General features: G+C 40.2%; 1 protein-coding gene across 4 annotated transcripts in view; it reads left to right on the top strand.

The window, feature by feature from the left end:
- Positions 1 to 18578, top strand: part of tmem117 (transmembrane protein 117) — a 53234-nt gene that overhangs the window by 10297 nt on the left and 24359 nt on the right. For all 4 annotated transcript variants that reach the window (XM_078949303.1, XM_004069903.5, XM_078949305.1 and 1 more), the window contains one exon: positions 9780 to 9912. In XM_078949303.1, coding sequence (XP_078805429.1) covers positions 9780 to 9912 — 133 coding nt within the window. The remainder of the gene's footprint in view (positions 1 to 9779; positions 9913 to 18578) is intronic.

Genomic DNA, 18578 nt, shown 5'->3' with positions numbered 1-18578 from the left:
ACGAAGAGCTGTACTGAATAACCCATCCAGACAAAACATTGGTGAATGATTTAAATGGAGGCCAAAATGATCTGACTTTGATTAAATACTGTACAATATCTACCTTTTAGATTGCAGCAAAGATAAAAAGAAATATGGTAAATGGCGTATACTTTTTTACGATTTTCTACATTCCTTGAAGACCCAAAGCGCTTTACAGTCATAGTCCCATTCACACCCTGATGGCGGTTCCGCTGTCAAACACTGGTGCCAACCTTCCACGGTTCAGTGTCTTGCCTAAGGACACTTGGCGGGAATCACACCTGCAATCTTCTGATCAGGGGTTGACCGCCCTACCGCTCCACCACGGCGGCCCAAAATATGCTTACGACTTGAAGTAGATGTGTTGATGAAACATGAAGACGAAGCCAAGTGCTGGCAAAACGAGAAAAAAAGCCAAAAAAAACAACATTTTTACCACCAATATATGGCTCGTTGTGGTCTACATCTAGGCCATAAATAACAACATGACATGATCTGCCGGGCCACTTACTGGAAGTACTACTTTGGCAGAGGAGTGCAATCTCTGCTCTTCATGCAGTCACGTCCCTGTGGAGGGACTTCCGTTGTCACTTTCAACCCCTGATTTATTATCTGTGCGCTTACTTACAGAGCCAACCTGCTCTCGGGACACAGTCATATTTTCTAGAAATAGAAGATTAGAAGACACTCTCACCCGGCAGCCCTGCTTGTATTTGTATTTGAGCTGAGACATGGCCACAGGATGGTGGTATTTTTGGTTTGAAATCTGGACAGTGATGGATTTAAGGCAGGCCCCCCCATAAAGCACTAGAAATATGCACTTGACAGTTGCGTCACGTTTGCCATGACCTTTCAGTGGCAGGCCAAAGATGAAACTTTATGCATTTAAAGACACATTTCCCATGAAAATGTTCTTTGTTTTTAACATCTTCTTGTGGTATTTTTCAAGGGGGACCTGGCTTCAGACGAGATGGCACCCAGACATCATTAGCCGGATGCTGAAATTTTAATTGTATTGAAACTTTTAAATGTGTATAGAAGGTTTAAATGGAGGTGAGCTTAAAATGGAGAAAAAATGTATTTCCAATAGGATATTAACAAAAGGGCTCAGATTTGTAAAACTGTTAACCCTTTTACACCGGAGCTTTAGCTCCAGTGTTTACATTCCGTAACTTTTCCATCCCTAACACAATCAACGTGACTCAGCTTATTCTGTCGCGAAGAGAAGCGATTTCGTACTGATTTGCAACACTATGTTAGTAACTTGTTGCATATTGGTGAAAATTCAGTGTTGTTTACCGGAGCAAAGTCGCTTACAGACTCAAAGAGCATTGTAGGTTTTGACAGAGAAGTCAAGTTAAATTAGTGTTTTTCGACTCAAAAAAAAAAAAGTGTATTTTTAGTCAGAAATGGGGAGGGGGGACGGGATGTGAACTTGTTGTCTGCAGTCAGGTTGTCTTGTAATTTTCTGATGATAGAGGACATATATCAAGAAAAATATTATTCTTTTCATCCGTTTATTCAATTGTTGTGATTTCAGAGAAGATGAAAAAAAAGCAGTTTGAAAAAGAACGTATTAGATATATACACAGAAAATACGCTGGGTGGGCCTCAAGCCCCCTGCTCTGAGCTCTCAGGAACATGGAGGGGAACGGGGGGCGGGGTTGCTCCAGACTACTGCCACACTGCAGGAACTATGTCCTAGAAAACAACATAGACTTTTGATTGTGGATAAAAATTTCATGATCATAATTTAAAAGAAAGATCAAAAGATGACTTTAATGTTTCTAAAAAATAAACAAATTCCAAGCTACATTTTCTAAATAAAAGTGTCTGCGCTGGGTTTGCTGGTGCTTGCCCCTTTCTCCATTCCCCACCTTTTGTTGCTCCTTTGATACCTGTGTGCCCCCCACCAGTGTAGACCAAAAAAGGTCACAGCAATCACTGCTGTGCTGCTGTGACCGTGCAGACCGGGCAGCTGTGATCTAATGTCATGTTCGGTGAGTCTTTTCATGCGCTGCTTCAAGCTGTATTGATCCGATGTCGATGTTGTAGGTCAATCAAAATGCTGCTATGATGTCTGTGTTGTGTTAGAAAGTTTCTACAGCTCACCATCTGATCTTTTTCCTACCAAAGGGGGTGTATGTGCAGTAAATGTGTGTTTTTTATTTTTTTCCTAAGGTTTTAATGACTCTCAGTTAAGTGCAAGCTGTTGTCCGTTTCATTGACTTTCTTGTCAAGCACTGCCCTCCGGGTGTATTTTCACCCACACCCTCTAAGTGCCTTTTCTATTTACTGTAGCTGTCTTCACTGTCACCAATGTTACAGGAGGGGGGGGGGGGGGGTCTCAACTGTGTGCTGGAACCACTTAAACAAGACCGACTGCTTAAGTGTTGCCTTCATCATGTTAGCCGCAGATTTTACTTAATTAGAGGAAAACATTTATCTTGTAGAATAGATCTTAATCTGCATGCCTTCCCCTTAGCTAAGGGCTATTTACAGTATCTGGAGCAGCTTTTTCTTTTTTTTTAAAGTTTTATTTACTTGAAAAGTAATCATGCAGATGTGCTTTATATAATTTTTGTGCAAACTTTTTTTATAACAACTAAATAGTAAATGGAAAAACTTTTCAAAATAAAAGGATGTTTTGCTTTTGACAGAATGAAGTTGAGTGCACTGAAGAGCCAGGCTGTCTACTATCTTTTTAAACAGTGACTGCTCATCTCTTGGAGCATCTTCGGGCTTCCACAGCTGTTTGCATCTGCCTGCAGCTGCTGCCGCTGGGAGGTTTCATGTGTGTGTTTGTCTTCTGCACTACGTGGATGATTAGGGACAATTACAGTGCAGATAATTGCTGATCAACGGTTGCTAATGCACACATCCAATAAAAGGTAGCTTTTTTTTATTGTTTTGTCTTTGAAATGGCTCCTCGACTTAAGTGGTTTGCGGCCGTAAATCAGGTGATTTATAACTTAAGCATTTCCCTGAATCTCTCCTAACAGAGAAGGAGACTACAGACTAGACATGCATTATTTTAAACACCTTAATTGCTTAACACAACTTGAACTGAGGGAAGCAGACCATCCGTCTGCCTCTCGAGAGTCCAGACGGTGACAGATAATGCTTCCTTGGGAAAGGTGAAGCTGAATCCCAATTCCACCTCTTCCCCGAGAACAATCCATCACTAAAAAGATGGACTAAGACGTAGTCTCAAATACATGGAATTGATGTTTCTGTTACTTATAAATCAAGCCTTAAATAGGTACCTTCATAAACTAATTTAAAGTCGCACTCCGATCATCTTTTGATGTACTTTCGAATTATTTCTGATGTTTTTTTTAAATTTCATTTTATGGTTATGCTGTTTTGAGGCAAAATCTGTGTCATTTTCTAGGACATAGTTCCTGCAGAGCGGCAGGAGTCCATTAGAAATTTGAGTCGTGGGTGGGACGGTTGGTCAGATGCGGTCAAATGATTCTTTCTTTTCCCTCTTTTCATAAAAAGCTGTAGTATGACCCTTTGAAGCTCACCTATTTTCAAAACTGATAGCTATAGAATGTGAGCAAGAGGCTACATATTCGAGTAACAGCATGAAGATTTGTAGATTTTATATATTGTGTATCTTGTTAGTTTTATCAAAACAATCAATAGGGGAAACAACGGTGACGATTTATTTTTAAAAACCAGCAAAAACATTATAGAGTTGTGTGATGTAATTTCCCAATATCACCAGCAGATGGAGACATAATTCCACTGTGAGAGAAAGTCTACCTTAAAAAAAACAGTGTCAGCCTTTAAAATATGTTGAAAACATAAAACCACTTTTGGATAAATTCGTTTGGTTCTAGCATAATCTGTGCAACACAACATATTCTGTGTCTAGGTGACAGTCTTCTTGTCTACTTGTGTTGTTGCTGTTGTTCCCTGGCCTTGCTGCAGACATGCTCACAAGTCTCCTCCTCACCAGATCTTTTACAGTAGCGGGGTCCAGTGACTCAAACGGACAGGATAAATAGTCCTAAGTCACTCCTCACTAAATCCAGTCCTCATTGGCTGTGGCAGTTTGACCATGTCTGATGTCACACTGCTTTAAAAGTCAGATCTGCTGCAACAAACATTACATCTATCTGAGCCTTTACAGTTTGCCTTTGTGATGAGTTCTGATGTAGCACTGAGTAAAACCTGCGTCTTATCTTTTTCCCCTGAAGCGATTCAATTTAAAATTCAAAACTTTATTGTCTTAATAAAAACAGACATTTTTTCTTTTAAAATGGTTCAACAAAATAAAAGACTGTTAACTCAGGCATTTATGAAATTATTTAAAATATACCAAATGTATAAAAACATAAATCATTGAAAAGCTTGATAGCAACAGAAAAGCAAAAAGCACATAGCTGATGTGTTGTGAAGTATTTAAAGTGATTATTGCAGATGCAATAAAATATTTCTTGTGACAAATCTTTCCGGGCCAGAGGGCTTGTGCATCACCTGCCTAAAGCAGTGATGCAGGGGCAGATGGCTTTCTTTATATTGTTCAGACAGAGAAATAATATTGGTTGAGTCTTTTTCACTGACATGTTTTACTATTCTGGTGAGTTTTTCTTTGTGCTTGTAGGTAAGAAAGTCCTACCAGGAGGAGATGTTATCAGTCAGTGGATTCGATGAGTGATCTGTAGAGTTAAAATGTCAAAAATCTTCAGTTTTCATTGAAGATATAGACGTTCTTACTTTTTTCTAATGCCGTCTTCAAACCGGGGATGTGTTGCATGTTCAGGAATGCCCTTTTAGCATATGGTGTTGACTGTTTGAACTATCGCTATCTGATTCTAGTGCATGTACCTACAGTTGGAAGAGGCTTGGTGTGAGATGTGGAGGTGGTACAAATCTAGCTTGTTTACAGCTCTGTTCGGACATATGAAGGGCTTAGTTTCATATAATTAATGCCGACCACAAACCACAATAATTAGTCTGTCCTCCACGATCAGATCATTTACGAACGGTGGGCACTTCTGTCGATTAAAGGACTTAATGCATTCCTGATTGGCCAAAGTTCAACGGGTTTAACTTCAAATGTGTGTTTAATGGCTGTGAGTTTTTTACAGAGAGCCCAGAAACAGACTTAAAAACCTGCCTAGTGAACACCAGAGTTCTGAACATGGAAGCCCCAAAAGCGCGTATACAATTGTTTACATAGACTTTTCATTGAACGTGGTTGCTTGAACACGGGTTACCGAGTGCCGGTGGGAATGTAGCATCAGGATCTTCATTTAGTCCGACGTACTCATGACGCATTTGAACTTCTGTACCTTTTTTACCTGCTAGCTTGTGATGTTGAGCTTTAGGGAGGTCTCAATAAAGGTTTGTGCCGGGGTGTGAACCTCCCGCTGGTGCTCTATCAGGGCCTGTTGTCTTTCAGATGTGCAACCAGGACACTTTCATCTGCATAAATTACACGTGTCATTCTCTTGTTCCTGCAGGTAATGTCATTTGTGCACACAGAAAACAGAATGGGGTACAGAACTGTGAGGGAGCCACTGTTGTGGATCTGAAAGCATTGAAAATACCTGCTGTGGAGGGTCTTTACAGAAGTCCTTCATCCATAACATTAGCACATTAGCAGGTTGACCTGGAGGACTGGTGTTGATGGTGTTAAAAGCTGATTATAAAAAGGCTCAAAAGTATTCAAATATTGTCACCTTTTCCTCTGTTGTGGTTTCTTTTGGTGCCAAGACAAAATATTTTTTCACATATAAATACCTGCAGAAAACACATCCAGGCTCCACCGGGAGAACTCAGCCGGGATTTGAATTAAAAACCTTTTTTACGCAGGTAAACCAGGTCAAGCAGCACACCCACACGCGGCGTTCATTTTTGTTATAAATGAAATATTGACTTTAGTATTAAGTAGGTGAACAACCACGACTTTTTAATTTAATCGCAGGTTAATTTTCTGAGAAAAGCATTTGAACTTCCAGCAGGAGTAAAAATCATTGTTAGTGTTCTCCGACTCTTTCTTTTAAGGAATCTCTGCATTTTATTTTTAGGTCTCTTGTGTTTGTGCCTGGTAAAAAAAAGAAAGAAAACAAAGCTAAATGCCAGCGAGGAGAGGCCGACCAGCACGGGAAACTATTGAAGAGTGAGCCAGGCCGGCGGTGGTCGGGGAAAAAATAGAGCATTGTGCTTCGCTGCCTGTCCGGCTGTGTTTGTCAGCGTGAACGTGGACAAAAACACAGCGAGTGGTCTGAAGAGCATGGAATGAAAGGGATGCTGACTGAACGGGAAGGCAAAAGAGTTGCCCCTGGGTAGATGGACGCCTCTGGCGCCGGACCACAGCCGTCACAAATGAAGTGGTGCGAGGGGGTTTTTGTGTGAGCAGTCAGCTAAAAACTGATTCAGGTTGAAGCAGAGGTATTCTAGGTATTTCATAGAGGATTTTGAAATGTACTACACTGGGAAAAACTAAACAATTTTTTGTATAGTCGCTGCCTAATGTTAACGGGACACCAGTTGTTTTTTTGGCAACAATTTTCTTCCCTTTACACAAACAGTAATGACTTTTCATTCTTGTGAATGATATAGTAATCGGATACTTTATATGATGCTATATAAAAAAAAATGTATGGCTGCAAATGTTTGATCAATCCTTAAAGTGTATATTTGACTAAAACAAGACCCCCATTCATCTTGTGGAGATTAAATCTGGAGACTTGGGGTCTGTGGAGGTCCCGTAAAATAGAATCTACTTTAATCAGTGAGAGCACCCCCTCTGGCTGCAATAGAAACCTTCCCAAATATAATCCAACAGTAACACTTTAGGTCACAAGTGATCCACTCCAGTTCTAACTCTCTGAGGAGACTGGTTTAGCTGTTTCTTCTCTTAGCTCAAGACATCATTTTACTGTACAAAACTATAGACATATTAGTTATATTTTTCTCATAAAAAAATAACCCAAACTGTTCATAAAATGGAGTTACTCTGTTTAAAGACATTTTACATTTAGTCTTATAAAATAAGATTACTCTTATTTTGGCATAATAAGAAAAAATATTATTTTTACACCATCGGGCGCACCAGGTAATAAGGCGTACCGTCAATGAATGGGCTATTTTCAAATTTATGTCATTTATAAGGCACACTGAGCTATAAGGCGCATTAAGTGAGACGAAAGAGGCAGTAGTATTGTCTATGACATTGCGCAAATTGGATCTGTGATAATAACTTTGCCTAATAGAAAACACGACAATTTTGAAAATTGACGAAATTGACATTTTTGCAAAAGTGCAATGGAAACACTTTTAGCATATTTACAATAACATCCGGTTTTGTTTGCAGAAACAGACAGGAGGCCATGTAGTACCTGTTAAAATCACTTCAACATCAGGAAAAACAACTAGAATTAATCTATATAGGGCGCTCTGTGATTTGTTTATATTTTTTAATGAAGGCTTTTACATGTGCCTTATACTGCAGAAAACAAGGTAATCTGTAAAAGTTGTTCTGACCAAATTTACCATTTTGTTCTTCTTTTTACTTCTCTGAGTAATACAAATTTAGAACGTTTTTTTCTGAAACTTTTAGTGAAATCACAAAAGTGCTCAGTCTGCTTTTCTTTGTGTTCACACCGCTGCACTGTTCTGTGAACTATCGCTTTATTCTGCCCACTTTATGTTTTCAAGGTTTCAGTCTTGCTCTTTTTTTTCTTTTTTTTATCAAGGTAGTGCTTGAATTCCTTGGAGTTATTTGTGGGGTCATTAGCTTGCTCCAGGATAAATCCCTGAACAACAAGGCACATATAGTGGATCCTGCATAGCGCCACAGAATGCTGTGGAAGCTGTTTTGGTTTAGAGGGCCTCTCTCATGTTGTCCTTCCTGAAAATCATTTCCTAAAAATGCCACTTTAGATATTTAAAAAAAAAAACATCTTCTTTACATTTCTGGCACCTCACTACTAAAATTTAATATAATATATAAAGCTATTTATGAGAGTTAAATTGCACTCCAATCATCTTTTGATCTATTATAAAAGCACTCCAGGGGTCTTTCGATTATGCCATTTTTAGATCAAATTTAAAAAAAACTGTGTCGTTTTCTAGGACATAGTTTCTGCAGAGCACCAGTAGTTCATTAGAAATGTGTCTCTGAACTGTGAGAGGCACTGCTGGTGAAGAGCAAGCCCGCCCCCACTTCCCTTCACCCATCAGTTTACACACTCTCCCACTATACAGCCCCTCACACCCCCAGCCTAACATTAACGGTGCAACAAAAATGGTGAACAATATTGGAGCTATTTACATGGATTTAGTCGTCTACAAGTGGATGCATCAGAATGGAGATTGTGACCGGCCATTTGTATTTTCTACGTCTCAACCACAATCTTTTTCTAACCACATTTTTCATCTGCTCCTGATTTACAATGATTTGAATAAAGACATACTCAGAAATTCAATTTTAAGCTTAGTTTTTTCTATATAAACATTCCCCAAGAAACATGTTAAAAAGAACAAAATGTGATTTGCATCACAGTGGGTCTTTAAAAATAGATTAAAATGGAAAGTTCTTGATTTTTCTGACACATGCCCACATAGAGCATTGCAGATTTTACATCCATTGTTTGGTTTTCATTAGTGTTCTACTATGTGTGTTCTGACTGGACATAAAACCCTGTTAAGCATATAAAGCAATAATGTCAACAAATGTATACAATTAGGTATTTCAATCTACTTAGACATGGGTAAAAAAAAAAAAAAAAAAAAATAGCATGCATGTAAGATGATGATGTTTTGTTTTCAATTCAGCCCCTTTTAAACCCGTCTAAATCTCACTTTTAAGGTAGCTGGTTGTTTTTTTTTTTTGCCCATGTCAAACATTTTAATGTTAAGATGTTGGCGAGAAAAGAGCAGCAGAGTGATTAATAATTTACAGAAAATATGTTGTAATTTTTATGAAGCACCCTTTGGTCTGCTGATGGCCTCATTGGGAGCCCCAGAGCTCATTCTGCTCTGAATCTTTATTTAAAACCTACATTTTCAACATTGTGACACAAAAAAAATACTTTTCTCATCTTATTTTATGTATATAAACTTTAATTCCCAAATCTCTCTGACTCAGGTCTGATTAACAAATATGCAAATTGATCAAAGTAAGTCGTCGCAATTGTATGAGCAGCAGGGCATGTCAGTTGGTGTAAAATTGCATTGTGGGTGCCTAATTGTATCCCACGTACCTATTTCCCAGAACTCTGAGTAATTACATTTTCACCACGCAAGAAATGAGTCCATTTGATTTAAGGGTACATGAATTTATTTTTCTGTGTGCCACCAAAGCTACTTGAGACCATGGCAACAAGCCACCTGGGATATAATAAACCATCTTGTCTTCATGAGATCTGCCAGGAAGTGCCACCAGAGTACAAATGGGTTCAATTGTGTATTCAGTGCGCAAGGCTGCTTATCTGAATCAATCTTGTGCTTTGCAGAGAGATCTTCTCTACTAGGATTTTAAGGCTTAACTCCAAATTTTAAATGTTTGAATCATTTCCGACATCAGGCCGAACTTGCATCGGGAGAAAAAGGTTAATCGAGGAGATTAAAAGATGTGTGTATGAATATGTCATGTGGTGAGGAATTGTTTGCCCTTAGAAGAGATACTTTCTCAGAAGATGTCACGGATTCTTCGACCACGTTACTCCCTCTAGCACATTTTAAATATGCTGTTTGAGCCAACTCTGACAGCAGTGACCTTGTCGTGCTTCCTTTAGGTCGATACCTGCGGCTGAAAATGTTCCGCGAGGATCATGGCTCCTGGATGACCATGTTCTTCAGCACCATCCTCTTCCTCTTCATCTTCTCACAGATCTACAACCTTTTCCTGTTGATGGCTGGGAATATGAAGTAAGACATTCAATCTTTCCTTCTCTCTGCCCTCCCACCCCCATTCTGTGCCCCCCCATTTGTTAGAGCCAGAGCGCGCTTCCTTTTAGCCGGAGTGATTGATTTTAGCGTCGCGCCTGATAAGAGACTCAATACCAGGCTGATTCATCAGCCCGGGCTTTAAATCACAGGTAGGTGCTGTCGAGGAGAATGCGGTTCATTCTGAAAGATCACCTTCAGGATCACTACTTATTTTCTCATAAATGTGGTTTATTTTTGACACCCCTTGGCAGAAAACCCCCTTTTTTTTGTCGTCTTAGTCTGTGTCTTGCTTTCTGTTTCTTTTATTTTTATGTGTGTCTGTTGCCACCTGTAAGGGGACCGCTGTGTGCACACTAGAGCCTGACAGTCAGTCGCATTTCAGCCTCCTGACAGGAATTCAGTTATGCATTTGCAATGTGTCCATCCAGAGGAAGGAAAACATGTCCTTGAAGGCAACCTAAGAGACACGGGGTCACAGACAGATGATTTTCAATCTTGTTTGCGCGATTTGCAGAAATTTTGCAAGTGGAAAAAAAAAAGGGCAGGATGGCAGGTGACTGTTTAGATACAAACTGTCAAGGAGGAGGCCAAGGAAAACATCTTTCCTTAGCAACAAGGAATGTCAATCAGCTTATAATGTGCTGAAGGCTTTAACCCACTGCTACAGACAAGATGGTCCGTTTTTCTGTAGCTGAAGGGATGAATTTGTGTATCCACCCCATTTGTCACTTGGCTGGGAAGGTTGACGCAGACATCCATCTTCTTTGTTGTTTCTTCTTGGTCAAGAAAGTGAGTGGACAGCTGAGCGAAAGGCTACCTATGTGTCTGGCTCAGGGAAAGTTAGATCTTTGGGCCTTTTTTTCCATTACCATATTTTTCGTCTTTGATTAGTTTGGTTGGGGGTAAAAAAAAGGGGAGGGGCTCATATAGTCGTTATTTTCCCACTTACAACCACTTGAGAGTCCTGCAGGTGTGTGAATTATTATTTAGCAACCCAGAAGAAGAAGAAGCGGCGCTCAGTCTGATCTCATGAACTTTAAAATATTTATCTTTTGCATCGAGACATTATTATTAGTGTTTTTATTTTTTCCTTCTTCTGATAATTCAAGACAACCATACCGAAGACATCAACTGCCAGAACCAGAAGTCCTTGACCGGAACTGGAAGGCCTCCCATATTCGTTAAAATATTTTAACTGCCAACCGTTACCGCTGCGATTTCCCCATTTTAAACTTTAATTTAAAAAACGAATTTATTTGCAAGTCTGAACACTTTGGGGTTAAAGTTAGTTTAAGGTGTATAACCTCCACCTCCAGTCGACGATGTCAGACGCCGTTTTGTCTGCAGCCTGTTCCCTCACAGATAATTGCAGCTCAGCAATCATCACAGATTCCTTCAGATGCAGCTCCTGCAGTAGACGGTGAAGCTCACTGTACTGGGAAAGTCTTTGAAGGATCTCATGAACACAGACATGGAGACGCGATGTTTTTGTAGAGTCTCTTAAAAATGAATAAACCTGATCCCTCAACATCATCCGTGTCTTCTGTGCGTTGTAAATAAGATATACAGTCCATGTATTGATGAGGCTGAAAACTTTTCACTGTAGCTTCTCCCACACGTGGTGACAGGCATCAACGATCGAATTTGACTTGCATCAAAACAGTGTCGGAGTTGTTTGGAAGTGTTTTTTCTCCTAAAAGTGTGACTTTCTCCTATATTATACTTTTTTGTTGGCTGCTGCAACCTATACTGTACTTCGGTGCGACTTGTAGTCCGAAAACCACAGTAATTGGAATTTGCCTCAAAGTGAAGTTTTCTGACATCTGAGGAAGCATAGTAAATGTGGATTTTTGTGTGTGCCATATGTTCTTTGCAGTCCATACAATGGTTTGGTTGTGTGATATAAGCATCGTGCTGTAAGGCTCTTTTTGCAAAGACAGATGGAGCTGTTGTCAAGTGAGTGAATCTAGCAGCTCCAGAGCAGTTGAGCTGTCCCTGCACTGGCTCTCCCACCCACTTCCTCCATCCCTCTTTCCTGCTCGTTTTCTTCCTGCTCAAGCAGAGTGTCCACCAAGGACCAGGACTCTGCCAAAATCCATTAGCGCTCACGTCCCTGTTCGAGACCGGCATGTAGGAGCAGTGCGCAATTTCTTTTTTAAAAAAATCACACAGGCTCGGAGCTGCAATGGCAGGAATGCAGCAGCTTGGGCAAACAAGGTGATAGAAGGGATGGAGGAGAGCACAAGGAATGATGGGAGGAGAAATCTCCAGCTCTGATGATGCGGTGAAACTTAAATCTTTTCATCTAAGTCCAAACCCTATTCGCAAAACTCCCCTCAGTTCTCCAGCCGTCCTCTCCCCCTGCAGCAAAAAAGCTGTTGTAATTCTTTCACAGCCTAAAGGAGAAGTACAAATATTCCTTTGTGGCTGCAGCTGTCCCTCTGTGGGAGTGACTGCTGGTGCTTCTTTTCGTTTGTGCTGAAAGAATCAGCTGCTGTGAGGTACATTTGTACTGCCAAGAGTTTTTTACAAAGAAAAAAAAAAGGTTTGTTTTTTTGGCTTGAGTCCGGCTGCTTTGACATCAAGCCATGATGGTGCACTGCAGGGGAATGCTCTGCTATTGGCTGGATGTGACCCCCTCCTCCCCTCCACACACACACACACACACACACACATGCAACATATTGTTCCTGTCTCACACCACTTTCATGGCGGTGTGTGCCATGGGGGTGGGGTTTGTGTCTGTCCTCCTGCTGTCTCCCTGACCTGATGCTGTATGCCGTCCGCGCTCCGCTCTCATTAATATGCTTTCATTTTCTCTGACCTTTCATTTGGTCCCGAGCTTGATTTAATTAAAACCAAAGATACATTTATGAGGGAAGACGATAAACTGAGCCATTAGTGCAGCAAACATCCTCTGATGAAGGGTTATAAATTCTTTCCCATGACAAGCATTTATGGAGTGATGTAAAACAGGTTAATCAACGTCATTAATCATACACACGTCCGGCAAAGTCAGCCAGTATTATGCCAGCCAATTCCAAGTGACTGCCCATCAACCTGCTAACCGGGTAATGTCATCAGAGATGGGGGCAAAAAGCTTGGACCGTTGAGGCTCCTTGGGAACTGTAATCCTTACTTGTTACCAATCCCTCACATCTGGGCTATTTGCATTTTAATGCAACTGTCAGATTAGTCGTGGGCTGTTTGTGTGAAACTACGAGAGTGTGACCGCCCAGGGAGTTGGACGGGCTTCACGGATGTTTTGTCATGCTGCACAAACCCCATTCCGCCATCTTACGGCACCATTACCAGCTGAAATCAGCCCCTAATTACTCCGAGTTATTTAATTAGGACGGCCCAATGCGTGGTGCACACATTAATCAAGGATAATTTGGAGAAAGGGAGGTAATACATGAGAGGGGAAATGGAAACAGCTGGGGGCGGACTGGAAGCTTTTTTATGACATATTTTCTTTTTAAGTAAATTTGTGCATCAAAGCATACCTGTCAGGTTAAGAGGAGGAGTCACTTCCCTGAGTGTTTGCAGTTGGCGGATAAGTTTAATGAAGACTTGAGATTGTCGCGTGTAGAATGTTGAACGCAGCGGGATTAGATCCCACTGTATAACAGCCTTTGCCTTTGTTTGCATCATCCTTTGTGCTGTATGTGTGCAAGCCCCCTCGTTGTGTCTGTTTGCTTGTCTGGCACTAAGCCGGGGTAATGCCAGGGACGAGAGGCTAAGTAAATAGCATGTTGGAGTATGCGGTTGCCTCCTGTTGCACATAGTTACAGACGGGACCAGAAATATATCACACAATTTCTGACAAGAGGATAAATAAGCCGGCCTGGAAAAAAGGAAATACTGTTATGTCACGATGTATTCTTTCTTTTCATTGCTTTCTTCAAAACTATGGAAAAACTTTATTTTTTAGGGGAAATGTTGAGCTGTCTTCTATTTTCGTTTCTTGTTCTACAGTTTATTGTCCTGCTGATACTGTGGATATTTTGGCATTTATGTCAAACAATCCATAAATTATAAGCAAGAACTTGATTTTTTGATGAATATTGAAGCACATACTTTAGTGACATGAGGCAAAGATCAGTGCAACATAGAAAGTTATTTAATTGGTTTTATTGAACTCAGCCTATTTTCTATCTTAAAGATACAGACAACTATGAAAACTGCAAACTTTGACTATTACATGATTTTTTTGGTAAAATACCCGTGGTAGGGAACCTTATGCTTTTTGTTACTATTACTACTATTAGGAGTTAATATTTTAACTATATGCAGTTTGCAAACCAAAGATTTCCATCCTTCTGCTGTTATTTTGAAAAAGAAAATAGTATTAATGCAATTAGGCCTGCACAATATACCGCAAATTTATCGTTATCGCAATATCCAGCTCTGCAATATGCATATCGCAAAAGGCGGCGAATATCGCAATAAATCGCAAACCCAAAATGTGTTAAAACAATCTTCTAGCAGCTTGAAGCATTTAACGAATCAAATAAATCCCTTTATGCTTTGACCAATCAGATGGACGCCTTCCCATTGTTGACCAATCAGATGGAGGCCTATTATGTTAACCCTGGTCCTGAAGAGCCTCAACCCTGCCTGTTTTCCAGCTCTCCTTAACCAGCTTGCTGTTGATTGGCTGACTCAAGTGATTTCACATCCTGATTGACTGAACACACCTGATTTTGGTTATCATTATCGAGCAGTCTAGGGAGAATTGGAAAACTGACAGGGTTGAGGCTCTTGAGGACCAGGGTTAGCCACCCTGACGTTTGTCCCCCATGTCGATGAGGGTCATTTGGAGTATAATTTTTAAACTGTTGCAATGAAATGGGAATGATGTTTTTGTTTATTTTTCTATTTGTTTATTTACCGCAAATTTATCGTTATCGCAATATTGATCACTAATATCGCATATCGCAAGTTTTCCTCATATCGTGCAGCCCTAAATGCAATGCTCAAATACTGTAGAGCAGGTTTTACTCAAATCTTTTATTTATATGTGACATAATCTTCAAATGAGTGCTTGTAAATACAGCAGAAAACTTTTATACACTGAGCTTAGAGGTTTCTGAGTATCTCCTGAGTCCTGGGGCAAAGGTCATCATGTAGCCTTACACTAAGTCATATACTCAAGAGCTAACAAGAATAAGAGTTTTAACCTTGGCTGCAGAAGATGTCAGCTGGAAATATAAAGACTGCACTCCGCTGAGGATACAGTGTGCACATGTTAATCATCAATACATAAACTGATGTTGAATTGACATTGAACAGGCATTTTTTATATAGTAAATACAAAGTGTCCAGAAGGTGGAAAGCAGTGAGGAGCTGAAGATTAAACAAATAGCCTAACTGATCATCATCAAAGATCCACTTTGATGAAAATTCTGTTTTTGATGTTTTTAGAATCTTCTTGTGAAATTTTTCTGATAATGGAGGACAGATGTTAAGAAAATTGAGCCTAAAATTGCATTTCTGAGTATTTGTTTGTTCAAATGACTGAATTCATTCTGAGATGTTGTGAGGGGCTTTATGCTAGCGGGAGAACGCGTAAGCAGATGGATGATGGGGGCGGGCTTACCCTGCCACAACAGTCCCATTCAAAACCTAGAGACTTATTTCTAATAGACTACTCTGCAGAAACTATGTCCTGAAAAAAACAACACAGGTTTTTGCATTTTGGATAAAAACAGCATAATTATAACTAAAAGACCACTGGGAACGCTTTGAAATTCGATCAACAGATGACTGGAGTGGGAAATTTTACAGACCACGGGATGCTTCCCATCCAAATAGCTTCTTCAGATCTAGCTGCTGATGGGTAATTCATGTTGTTTATGTACTGACTAATTCAGAGGTGTTAGACATTATGTGAGCATATGCAACGATGCAATGATGAATGGATGAATGGATGCAATGATGCAATTGGTTGACGTTACTTGGTATGGCTCTGAGGTAATTGTTTACTGTTAATTGGTGGGGGAGTGTGAAGGACACACGATTCTCCTGGGTAGAGATGGTAAACCAGGCTTGTGCATCTCGTCTCAAGGTTTTCCCATTTTGACATAGATGACCTCCTTGACTCCTCTTTCAAACCATGCTGTTTCCTGTTCTTTATTGTCTTCAAAGGATTCTCTATTGTCCTTGAGGTCCAGGTGAAGTTCAGAATCGTGACGTGATGTAGCTCTTCTGTGCTGTGTGTTCTTTAGCGGAGGAGTTGTTACGTTCTAACGAATGTACAGATCAGAGCGCTCCTTAATGCACTAGGATAGCATAGACCATCAATACATGTGATGACATCCGCTGATACAGCTGATAATGTTATTCTTCTCTTCTGTGATAGACTAAAGACCCTTCCAGGGTGTACCCTGCCTTCATCCAACTGTGGCTTGATAGGGCTTACCAACCCTGACCCCAAAAAGGATTAGGCAGTTTTAGGAAATGGATGCATCGGTTATTCTCCTATATTTTTGACATAATAAAGAAGTTCTATTTCTGCTTGTTGGTGGGTTTTGTATGTGTCAGTGTCAAGAAAGGTTAAAGACCTTTGTGTTATAATATGATGTGTTTAAGACCAGTGTACATCTTTTTTTTTTGTCTGCTAGTAGGATAGTGATACAGTATGGTCTGCATAGATGTATTGCTCCTCTTTCCTCTGAGGTGAGGTTGGTAGTAGGTGCTTTGGCACTTCAGACAGTGACTGACACCTTAATCCTCCATTGTTCTGCATCAGTGTTAGGGGGGTTGTTTATCTTTATAGCAGGTTCTGTCATTATAATGAATTCCCCTACGAGAATTTGGTCGGATGTAATGATAACAATAACGCCTTTGGACAGAACTTTCTATGCCATTTCCGTGAGTTCCCTGTCAGAGAGATTTTTCTCCATCCATCCACTCAGCCCTAGTGTCTTGAGGTGGGAGTTTATTGTTCTTCCAAAAATAGTTTGCTCTGGAATTTGGCAAGTTGCATTTATAACTTCTGGTATATCTGTCACTGATGTTCTTTCACCTTGTGCTGTATGGTCTGTGGTGTATTGATACAAATGATAACTTGTTCCATGCTGAAAACTGGTAATGCAGAAGCACGGTCTTTGTTTTTGTTTTTTTTACAGAAGAAAGTACACTATAAAGTACATAAACTGGACAGATTTGACAAATTGTCTAAAAGAAGGGTGAAGAAGCCATCTGTGTCAAAATGGACAGACCTCACCTTTACAGAGGTGCTGGTTTGAGAGATTTCCTGCTAGTAACCTCTTTTTTTAACTTCTTTGTCTTTGCCCTAGAAACCAAGGGCTCTATTTACACACATTTCTTGCAAACATAAAGGAACATCCCTTCTGAGCAACACCAAGACCACGAATTTGATTATCACTGGATCGTTAACATTTTTAATCTGCTCACATGACATCTAATTGTCTGCAAAGATTCTCAGGCCTCGAGGTCATGTTACCTCAGAATACTGTTCTTCAAGCTAAAGTCCACTGATAAATATTACTGGATTGGCTGTCACATGACATACAACGTTATACACTTACACCATTACTATCCATTGAATGTTGCACGTCTTGCTGAGTGAAGAAAAGACAAGGTCCAAATAAGTCCGCAACGAATCAAAAAAGGAGACGTAATCTTTTGTCATCAACTGCAAAATTTATGACAGCAAAATAATCATATCCAGAGGAATCACCTTTCATATCTTAGTAATCACATTTCAATAGAGAAAAAAATCAGGCTGGGAAACGTGAAGTGGTGCAAGCAAGAAGCATGCTAGTTTGGTTCATCGATGTATATTTTTTAGAAAGTGACTATTCGCATGAGATTTCCCAAAGTCATGCGGCCTGTGCTGAACTGCTGATGTTATTCACATCTAGATGTTATTCACACGTATTTATGTGCGACCAAGATGCACATTGCTGCACTTAATTTAAGTTTTTTTGTTTTGTGTTTTTTTAATCTATACATTTCATAATTTCTAAATTAGATTAATCCGTGTAAATTATTTATTACTTTGACTACAATGCTTGAAATCAATCAATCAATCAATCAATAAATCAAGCAAGAAAGCAAGAAATCTTATGTTATGTTATGTTATGTTACATTACAATGCATATTCCAAGAATAATAAAAATAATGTATTAAAAGTTGTAGTTTCTTCCTTTTCATCATGGTACTTTTTTACGTACGATAGTCGAACCTCGGATACAGGAACAACAGTGCGGTTTCCGTCCTGGTCGTGGAACAGTGGACCAGCTCTACACCCTATCTAGGGTGCTGGAGGGATTGTGGGAGTTCGCTCATCCAGTCCATATATGTTTTGTGTATTTGGAGAAGGCATTCGACCGCGTCCCCCGTGGTATCCTGTGGGGGGGTGCTCTGGGATTATGGGGTCCGGGTGCCTTACTAAGGGCTGTCCAGTCTCTGTATGACCAGAGTAGGAGCTTGGTTCGCATAGCCGGCAGTAAGTCAGACCTGTTCCTGGTCCATGTTGGACTCCGGCAGGGCTGACCTTTTATCACCGGTTCTGTTCATAGTTTTTATGGACAGAATTTCTAGGCGCAGCCAGGGGCCGGAGGGGATCTGGTTTGGGGACGACAGGATTTCCTCTCTGCTTTTTGCAGATGATG

The sequence above is a fragment of the Oryzias latipes genome, chromosome 6, assembly GCF_053564925.1.
Source record: "Oryzias latipes strain Hd-rR chromosome 6, Olatipes_Hd-rR_3.1".
NCBI classification, from domain to species: domain Eukaryota; kingdom Metazoa; phylum Chordata; class Actinopteri; order Beloniformes; family Adrianichthyidae; genus Oryzias; species Oryzias latipes.
The sequence above is the reverse complement of the archived record's forward strand: the minus strand, read 5'-3'. Positions and strand labels throughout refer to the sequence as shown.